The sequence below is a fragment of the Trachurus japonicus genome, chromosome 10 (assembly GCF_045865225.1).
Source record: "Trachurus japonicus isolate A0001 chromosome 10, Traja_1.0".
Taxonomy (NCBI): domain Eukaryota; kingdom Metazoa; phylum Chordata; class Actinopteri; order Carangiformes; family Carangidae; genus Trachurus; species Trachurus japonicus.
This window is the reverse complement of record NC_140916.1, coordinates 37,125,491-37,136,202: the sequence shown is the minus strand read 5'-3', so window position 1 is coordinate 37,136,202 and position 10,712 is coordinate 37,125,491. Positions and strand designations below refer to the sequence as shown.

Here is a 10,712-nt window from a genome sequence, read left to right as displayed (position 1 = left end):
TCTTCCCCGCTCACCCCTGTCGCCCTGTGTTTTCCAGCCTGCTGAGCGCCCTGCAGCTGCAGCTGGAGCAGCGTGGTGGGGGGTGGGGGGGGTCGGAGATGCTCCTTGGCTCCACTGTTCCCACACATGGAAAGTTGCATTTGACAGAGCTTCATGTGCAAATCAATTAGCTGCTGCTGCTGCTGCTGCTGCTTCTGTTGCATTGTGCCTCAGATTCAGTTAAAGCAGAAGTAAGTGATATATTTGTGTTAATCTAAGTCTTAAATAGTTGTATCTTCCGACAGCAATCACTTCTATAGAGTGTTTGGTCTGAAACACGGGTCTGTCAGTCACTCTGCTCTGCTCTGAGCCCAGGAGAAAACTTTCCTTGTATCCTACAACCTTTATCCAATGAGGAGAGAGAACGGCATAAAGGGGCAGTCCTCTCTGTGTGTGCAGCCAAGGGATGCGCCTGAATGTGGTGACGTAGGGACGAGGACCAATAGATCCATGACGAGGGCGGGGGCTGCTAACTCCATCGGCTGACAAGACGTTATGGTGCGTTCAAGGCAACTCGTAACTCGTATTTTTCCGACCTGTGAAGTGGTACCAGTTCGATCTGGTACGAGTTCACGGGTCAGAAGTTACGAGTGGCCGTTATAGTGACTTTCACAGGTAAAACAGGTCGGAAAAACAGGAGTGGGTTGCCTGGAACGCTACAGAGTCGTAAGTCGTGACTTGAAGCTGTAACTTACGGTTTCAAAAGCCTGCCTGGAACGCAGCATTAGCCAAAACGACCGGATCGCTTACTTCTGCTTTAACCCACCACTAATAGTTCAACATTTTGGCAAATTGGCCCATTGCCATAATCCCTATAGTCATAGCAGTAGGTTCGTTACCTTTAATTGTCGGTGCAAGCTGTTTTTAGAACGGCGGAGCAGAGCCGTGAGCTGCTCAGAGCTACGCTACGGAGGCTCATTATGGGATTTCTTGGTTTCCCTCATCAAACTCATCAAATACACAATCCAACAACTCCACAACGCTCTGGTGGACAAGTTGTGAGCTGCACATTCACCACGCTATGAGATAATAACACAACGTTACCACACAGAGTTGTTTTAGAGGGAAATTCATGCAAAACCACTGATGCACGTTGCCTTCAGGGACAGTTTTTCATCAACAGTCTCTGAATTTACCTAGAAAACGGCTCAGTTTCGTAACGTTGTGTTATTATCTCATAGCGTGGTGAATGTGCAGCTCACAACTTGTCCACCAGAGCGTTGTGGAGTTGTTGGATTGTGTATTTGATGAGTTTGATGAGGGAAACCAAGAAATCCCATAATGAGCCTCCGTAGCGTAGCTCTGAGCAGCTCACGGCTCTGCTCCGCCGTTCTAAAAATAGCTTACACCGACAATTAAAGGTAATGAACCTACTGCTATGACTATAGGGATTATGGCAATGGGCCAATTTGCCAAAATGTTGAACTATCCTTTTAAAACATGTCACCAAGTTTGAGTGTCTGGGCCTCTCCATCCTCTCAGAAAGCTCCACAGGAAGTTCTCTCTCTCTCTCTCTCTCTCTGTCTGTCTGCAGGGCAAAGCAGCAACAGGTTGTCGTTTCATGTGAACACAACGGCTCAGTTCACATGAAATAAACCAGATCAAATCCCAATAAAACAGTGAGGTTGCAGGGTGAAAACAGAGCAGTGAGGATGTGAGGACGAGGGTGGTCGCGCTGATGTGAAGGCTGACTTACTGAGACATTCAGGCCCGGCCCCTGGCATAAACCCTCTATGTGGTTGTTTAGGGCCACAGCCGTTAGGTGGGGGGCCACATGATCAGAAAGGTACCGGGGTTCATCAAGTCATTTAAACATCCTGAGGTCTGCACGTGCAGCTATGAGCTTTATATGTAATGTGAAGTCAATATTCAGCTTCTTTTATCTCACATTTGAGACATTTGGTGAAAATAGAACGGCAGAATGACAACATTTGTGCTCAAAAAACAATCTAACAAAATGTCATTTTAGACTTGTTTTCTACACTTATCTATTACTGTATTCATATCCTATTTCAAGCACCAAAACAGTTCATTCTCATGACTGAAGGAGTGTTTTCACAAGGGATTTGAAATGTTTCAAAAAGCAGACCTCAAATTTCCAGCATTTGGCCTAAATTATTTCTTTCTACAGTGTTCTAGGACAAACTGGCCTCAGTGTGCTTACAGCGGAGGTTCTAATATTTAGACATAAAACACTTGAGTATTGTTACATCTGCAAGTAAAAGATCAATTTAAGAAAATATGTTAAAGTCGAGAAAATGGCCTCAAACCTCAGAGGGATAAACACGTCTGTATTCAGTTTTAACCAGTGATTTGGTGTTTGTGCTTAGAGTGCAGGGCCACAAACAAAAACCTTGTTTAGGGGGCCACCAACATCCTAGGGCCGACCCTGGAGACATGTGTTAAGTTTGATGAAGTGATTTGTTGGTTGATCTGTGTGCGCTGCTGCATGCTGCTGCATCGTCCTTCTTTTGTTTTCTGTCACTGTGTGTTTTGTTTTGTTTTGTGTGTTTCCAGATTTGTGTGCTTCTTCTTCTACGGCATCTGTGACTCACAGACAAACAACACAGCGGGTGGCGTGTGATGTGATGTAATATGGGCCATATATAAATAAGTGTGCTGTCTGTCTTGTCTGTAGAGGATCTACCTGAGCAGGGAAACCAAACCAAACCAAACCACTGGTCAGCTGCTGCTGCTGGACCCTGGTGGGTTCAGAGTCTAGAGATGTCTCACTATGCAGACTGAAACTTCTCTCTGGGCTGTGATCAGGACTTTTCTTCTTCCTGGTGTTTCATGGAAAGATTTGTGTTGTGCTGTTGATACTAAGTGAATATTTAAGATGTCATCGCCGCGGTCCAAGCTGCTCCCCTCGCTCCTGTACGGGCTCCTCCTGTGCAGCTCCGTGGCTCCTCTGCCAGTCTTCAGCAGCAGGACTCAGACCCTGCAGAGCGCCGTGCAGAGCGCCGTGCAGAGCGCCGTGCAGAGCGCCGTGCAGAGCGCCGTGCAGAGCGCCGTGCAGAGCGCCGTGCAGAGCGCCGTGCTGCAGAGCGCCGTGCTGCAGAGCGCCGGCTCATGGGACAAGAGGGAAGCTGAGGCCAGCGATGGAGAATACCTGCTGGGGATCAAGAGACTGAGAAGACTTTATTGCAACGTGGGCATCGGCTTCCACATCCAAGTCCTGCCCAACGGGAAGATCACAGGTGTGCACAATGAGAACAGATACAGTAAGTATAACCTTTATACCATATCCATAATAACCAAGGGGTGACAGGGGCTTTTCAATCTGTAGCCCCAAAGCTCTGGGATGCCCTGCCTCCCCAGCTGAGAGCAGCTTCCTCCATTCATTTCTTTATTTAAAAAACAGCTCAAAACGCACCTGTTTACACTGGCCTTTTATTAACAGTATTTAATCTCTTGTAATTATAACTGTTTTATTGCTTGTTGATTTGTGATTTGTGTCTGTCAATCAATGTGTCACTGAAATTTTCCCATTGCACTCTGCTTTGTAAAGCACTTTGTGACTGTCGTCTGTGAAAGGTGCTATATAAATAAACTTCTATTCTATTCTATTCTATTCTTTATACCTATAGTCCTCACTGCTCAGATGTTATAGGAACAGCCAGAAGCAGACAAACAGTGACTTATCACTTTGTTTAAATGTTTTATTCATTCATTTTCAGTAGTTTAAACAAAGAAATATTAAGTGTATAATAACACACTGGCACTGTTGCAGTGTGTATTCAATGTTAAATGTGGAAAATGTGGAAGTAAAAAAGCTGCAGTGATTCCACTGTACCACTTTATTTTTTTATTTATTTTATACTTTATTGCAGGATTGCACAAGTTCATATTCCAGCACATACTGTATCTTATCAGTCACTGGAGCATTTCTGCAACATTTATGACATTTTTTAGTGAAAAACATCAAAGGAAAAAGGGGAAAAAAAGAAGAAAAAAAACGTAAAATAATAATAAATGAATAATAATAATAATATTAATAATAAAGGGAGGGAAAAAAAGGTGGGACAAAGACAGTTGGAGAAAAAAAAGCATAAAATACTGTACCACTTTAGATATGATCCACTGCTTCTTTCTACACTTCTCACATGTAAAGTTATACGTATTGATTATTATCATTCATATGCATATACCGGTAGTTTGATTATCGTTTTGAAAAAGTTTTGAATAAGGGCCACCGTATTCAAAATCAACCTCCTGTGCTCACAGTTCGATGTCTGTTCGACTCGATCATGACCTGCTGTGATCGCATCAGCAGTGAGATCGAGGCAGCTGCACAAATGTCGAGATTTGTTCAGATTTTCACTGGCTCAGACGTTTGACCAGAAAATATAGAAATAGATATAAAATGGTGATGTTTTTTAATGATAAAGATTTTATACCAGGATGTTTACCCAGGGTGTCAGAAGCTGATTAAAGGCAGATCTCATCTACACCATCGGAAGTCAAAGATAAGATAAGATAAGATAAGATACAGTAAGATAAGATAAGATAAGATAAGATAAGATAAGATAAGATAAGATAAGATAAGATAAGATAAGATAAGATAAGAATTACTTCATTACTGTAATCCCCAAAGGGAAAGTCATTTTATTATTAGTTATTTGAAGCATTAGAGGAAACAGAGCTCTGTATCAGTCATACACTATCAGAAATACATAATGTAACATAATCAAATGATAATAGATATTGTAAAAATAAATAAATAAAATTAAAAAATCATACCGTATATTGACATATATATCCAACCCAAACAAATACATATATATGTGTGTGTTTGCTTACACTAGACATGTGTTTTGTAAATATACATATATCCATCCCAAAGCCAGGCAGTGTACAGTGAGTTGATATTGTATACAGTGCAGTAAAAGTCTGAGAGCCCTTACACAGGATGTGAAAAGATGTAAAAAATAAAATAAAATAAAATAAAATAATAATGGGGAATTTAGGTTAGGTTTTTATGTGTATGTTGTTTTGATAAATTTGCATATCTATCATAAAATATATGGTTGCAACATGTTCTACCATATAGAAATGAATCATGTATCGTGTATTAGGTCATACCTGTTGTCGATAGATAGATAGATAGATAGATAGATAGATAGATAGATAGATAGATAGATAGATAGATAGATAGATAGATAGATAGATAGATAGATAGATAGATAGATAGATAGATAGATAGATAGATAGATAGATAGATAGATACACTGCAAAAACTCAAAATCTTTCCAAGAATATTTGTCTTATTTCTTGTCCAAATGTCTCATTTCTAGTCAAAACTAATCTCTTTCCACTTAAAATAAGACTCATTACCTAAAAATTAACTTGTTTTTAGATCATTTTCACTTGTTTCAAACTAATTTTCACTTGAAATAAGTAGAACAATCTGCCAGTGAAAGTAAGTTTTTTGTGCTTGTAATAAGAAAGAAAAACTTGCTCCACTATCAGATTTTTCTACTTATTTCAAGTGAAAATAGACTTGAAAGAAGTAAAAAGTGTCTAAAAACAAGCTACTTTTTAAATGTGATGAGTCTTATTTTAAGTAGAATGAGATTTGTTTTGACTAGAAATGACATTTTGACTAGAAATAAGACAAATATTCTTGGTAAGATTTTGAGTTTTTGCAGTGTAGATAGATAGATAGATAGATAGATAGATAGACAGACAGACAGACAGACAGACAGACAGACAGACAGACAGACAGACAGACAGACAGACAGACAGACAGACAGACAGACAGATAGATAGATAGATAGATAGATAGATAGATAGATGCTGACCAGTCTCGTCTCACCCCAGCCCTTCTAGAGATTTCCCCGGTGGAGAGAGGAGTGGTGACTCTGTTCGGGCTGAGGAGCGGCCTCTTCATCGCCATGAGCGACAAAGGGAAACTCTACGGCTCGGTAAGAACTGATCAACTTCTGATAAGAAGAAGAATATTTGTCTTATTTCTTGTCCAAATGTCTCATTTCTAGTCAAAGCTAATCTCTTTCCACTTAAAATACGACTCATAACCTAAAAATTAACTTGTTTTTAGCTCCACTATCAGATTTTTTCTACTTATTCCAAGTGAAAATCTGCTTGAAAGAAGTAAAAAGTGTCTAAAAACAAGCTACTTTTAATATGATGTGTCTTATTTTAAGTAGAATGAGATTTGTTTTGACTGGAAATGACATTTTGACTAGAAATAAGACAAATATTCTTGCTAAGATACTTGAGTTTTTGCAGTGTAATGCTGCATTAGCATCAAAACAAAGAAGGCTAAATAAAAAACGATAATACATACGTAGTCTAAGAAAAAAGAAGGAAAAGTTAGGGGGAGGGGCCCACTTTAGTATTCTTTAAGGGGGCCCAGAATTCCTAGCAACGGCCCTGTCTACAGCTGCCAGTATATGACAAACAGCATTTAATGTAATTTTGAATGTCATGAAATATTTTCCTCCAGTGTAAAGAAGGCATTGATTTTCTGATGTATAGACCAACATGGACAAACATCAAACACACGTAGTACAGCTCTGGAAAAAATAAATAAAGAGACCACTACTCCAAAATGTTGTTAATAAATCAGCTTCTCTACATGTTGCTATGGCAGCCATCGATTCCAGTGTCTGTGGAACTCCAACACAAGCACACCTCACTCTACTGAGCTGATCACCTGAACCAAATCATATTTAATGAGGAAGAAAGATTATAAATAAATAAATAAATAAAAACACTACTGCGATTAAAATCAATGTTGATTTCTAAACTCTTCCTAAGTTTAAAAAGTAGTGTTGTGTTGTTTTAAAATGAATATGAACTTGTTTTTGTTGCATTATACAAGGTCTAAAAAGTGTCTAAAAACAAGCTGCTTTTTAATGTGATGAGTCTTATTTTAAGTATAATGAGATTTGTTTGGACTAGAAATGACATTTTGACTAGAAATAAGACAAATATTCTTGGTGAGATATTAGAGTTTTTGCAGTCTATAAATGGAAGTATCCACTTCCACTTTCCTAACTCAGAGCATCACAACATAACACTGTCAGAACCACATCAAATACACTGAAGAAAAGGTCACAATAAATAACAGTGCATGTTCAAGGATCAGTGTTTACATCCGGAACACAAGGTTTAAAGGGATAGTTCACCCAAAATTCAAATTTCACTCATTATCTACTCACCCTCATGTCGACTAAGAGCTGTGAGAATTTTCCGAGTCCTCCGTTCCTTCTCTGAGTTACCGGGGGGGTCCGTGCAGCAGTATTTGTTCATATAATGGTTGTGAATGGATACCAACTTTCTTCGTCCAAAAAGACACACCAAAAAACATCCAGATACCTCCATACTGCTCGTCTGTAATGTCCCTCTTGTATTGAAGCCCCGACATGAGAAATTGTTCTGAAAAAAATTAAATAAGTCTATATTTTAAGCTTGTTTGTAGCAGAAGCTCCCAGTGTCTTGGTTCACTGCTCTTCAATACAAGAGGGACATTACAGATGAGCAGCATGGAGGTATTTCGATGTTTTTTGGTGTGTCTTTTTGGACGAAGAAAGTTTGTATCCATTGACAACCATTATATGGAGAAATACTGCTACACGGACCCCCCCGGTAACTCAGAGAAGCAACGGAGGACTCTGAAACTTCTCCCAGCCCTTAGTCGACATGATAGTCTACTTGCCAACAATGAGTACCCGGAAATGTTGAGTACCCCAAAGTTTTATGTTAGAAATAGATAGTATGGGTCCCCAGTATTCAGAAACTGCCGGATGCTAACTTATATATATTGGGCAATTAGCACAATTGATGCTGAATCCATTTCTGACATTTTCACATTCTGACAAAATTCAAAATGGCTGTCTAAACCGGAAGTGACCAGATTTTGAAATCCATCAAAATCAGCCCACTGGCGGTTAAAATCTGGTCACTTCCGGTTTAGACAGCCATTTTGAATTTTAAAAATGTCAGAAATGGATTCAGCATCATCAATAACCCCTAAAACCACTCCAATATTGCCCAGATCAGCCAAGTAAATTTTGTTGAAATAATGCCCATATAGGCAAAATATGCTAATTTATGCTAATTATGTCAATTATGCTAATTGCCCAAAATATATAAGTTAGCATCCGGCAGTTTCTGAATACTGGGGACCCATACTATATATTTCTAACATAAAACTTTGGGGTACTCAACATTTCTGGGTTCACAATGGGGCCCTACTATGAGGGTGAGTAGATAATGAGTGAAATTTGAATTTTTGGGGTGAACTATCCCTTTAAAAACAGAGCACATGCGAGAAGCTAAAACGACGACTGACTTCAACCTTCCTCCTCCTCCTCTTCCTCTTCCTCAGGGCCACTACAACGATGAATGCCAGTTCAAGGAGAAGCTGCTGGCCAACAACTACAACGCCTACGAGTCGGCCGCCTACCCCGGCATGTACGTCGGCCTCGGCAAGACCGGCAAGACCAAGAGGGGCAACCGGGTCACGCCCACCATGACCATGACGCACTTCCTGCCCAGGATATGAGGTCATGATGATGAGACTGAGGTGGAGGACAAAGCTTCACCTTCTCCTCCTCCAAACACTCACTCACTCAGCACGGAGAGAGAGAGAGAGAAAAGAGAAGTGTGACTGACCAGAAACACCAACATGTCTGTGAATGAAACATAAAACTCAGACAGTAAAACTGGGCTCTTCACTCTTATTGACGGACACTCAGCACCAGGACAATCTAAAAGGCTACTTTGCTTGAGTATTAGATTTCTTTGGTACTTATTACTCTTACTTGAATACATTTCCAAGACAAATATTTTTACTTTTACTCAAGTTAAAGCAGAAGTAAGTGATATATTTGTGTTAATCTAAGTCTTAAATAGTTGTATCTTCCGACAGCAATCACTTCTATAGAGTGTTTGGTCTGAAACACGGGTCTGTCAGTCACTCTGCTCTGCTCTGAGCCCAGGAGAAAACTTTCCTTGTATCCTACAACCTTTATCCAATGAGGAGAGAGAACGGCATAAAGGGGCAGTCCTCTCTGTGTGTGCAGCCAAGGGATGCGCCTGAATGTGGTGACGTAGGGACCAGAGTCCTGCATCGGGTCGGATCCCCGCGGGTATCCGACGGGTACCCCGCAAAAACGGTGTTCAACGGGTGGATAAGCTGTCTTGTAAAAATTCACGGGTCCGGCACAGGCGGAACTCAAATGAACGCGGGTGTATGTGTCGGCCTACAGAGGAAAACTCACGCGCAGCTGCATGAACCAGCGTAGCTAATCATTTTTTTTTATCACTCACGGCAACAACAGAGCAGCATCTTGATGTAAATAAACGATCTTTGGCCGCTCGTGTGACCGCTCACAGCTTTCCCTGGAGTTTAGCCTGTCATGGCTTGACTGCTCGGCTTCTGGGTAAAAGCTACAAACACACCGATGGGATCAATGTAAAGGCTGAAGTGTCGTGCTTTCATTAAAAAAAGAATTACGTCGCTATCATTCTCCGTTCCGGAAATAGCCGCGAAAGAGTACGGCTCCCCCCCTCTCTCTTTTCTTTTCTTTTTTCTAAAGAGTACGGCTGTACCCCTGTTATCGCCGGTGATGACGGCGATATAACGGGCAGCGGGTCGGGCAGCGGGTCTTAATATTGACGGGCGGGTCGGATCCGGGTTGTAGTAAGAAATAATCACGGGTGACGGGTCGGGACACGGGCTTAAAAACCAACGGGTCGAGCGGGCGCGGGTTTCCAAAATTGGACCCATGCAGGACTCTGGTAGGGACGAGGGCGGGGACTGCTAACTCCATCTGCTGACAGGAAGTTAGACAAAACCACCAGATCACTTACTTCTGCTTTAATTTCTAGGAAGACTGAAAAGTACTCGTTACTTTCAGGTCTGCTCTTTTTTTCTTTTCTTTTTTTCTAAAATACTATTATAAACACAAGCTGTGTTTGTCTGTGAAGGAAACCCTAACCCCTAAAAGCAGCACATCAGTGCAGCTGCTTTCAAAGAGTTCATTCTCACTAACAAGAGTTAAAAGCTCCTTACATTCATTTAGAAACAATTATAGTCATTCATTGATGTGAAGAATAAGACATTTACTCTTAACCTACTCTCATTTTTACTTAAAGTAAATTTAAAAGCATGTACTTTGGGATACTTAAGTTCCTTTAAAAGCAAGTACTTTTTTACTCTTACTGGAGTAACATGTCGACTGAGCTACTTTTACTTAATGGAGTAAATTTTGACCAGTAGTATTTGTAGAGTACTCTGTCCATCTCTGTGCACGTGGAGTTTGCATCAACACAATATATAGGTTAAAGCTGCAGGTGTTGAAGCACACACACACACACACACACACACACACGACCGAGGAGCTGAGTCAGAGTGAAGGTGAAGACCAAAGACCTGGTTAGATGTAGCTATGTTAATAAGCAATATTTGCACAAATCATTTACAACTAATGGTAGGACTCCTCGTGAAACCTTTCCTTCCTTCAGCAGCACTTTATGAAACACAGGAGGGGTCCACACACACACACACACACACACAGGGCCGTTGCTAGGAATTCTGGGCCCCCTGAAAGAATACTAAAGTGGGCCCCTGCTCAGAACAACCATGAAGAACCAGTCAGGGTTCCACCAGTGACCACTTTCTTCAGCGTTGAACACTAACG

General features: G+C 40.9%; 1 protein-coding gene across 1 annotated transcript; it reads left to right on the top strand.

Annotated features, from left to right (window-relative positions):
- Window positions 1-2,878: 2,878 nt before the first annotated feature.
- Window positions 2,879-8,572, top strand: LOC146980375 (fibroblast growth factor 4A-like). Its single transcript, XM_085788785.1, has 4 exons — window positions 2,879-2,992; window positions 3,086-3,263; window positions 5,863-5,966; window positions 8,396-8,572. Exons 1-4 carry the CDS (start codon window positions 2,879-2,881, stop codon window positions 8,570-8,572), a joined length of 573 nt encoding a protein of 190 aa, XP_085644911.1.
- The last annotated feature ends 2,140 nt before the right edge of the window (window positions 8,573-10,712 follow it).

Excerpts from the sequence above, each read along its gene's own strand:
- LOC146980375 (XM_085788785.1), top strand. The coding sequence starts at position 2,879 with ATGTCATCGCCGCGGTCCAAGCTGCTCCCCTCGCTCCTGTACGGGCTC. Across the intron at positions 3,264-5,862 it reads GCACAATGAGAACAGATACA|CCCTTCTAGAGATTTCCCCG; the intron begins GTAAGTATAACC and ends GTCTCACCCCAG. Across the intron at positions 5,967-8,395 it reads AAGGGAAACTCTACGGCTCG|GGCCACTACAACGATGAATG; the intron begins GTAAGAACTGAT and ends CCTCTTCCTCAG.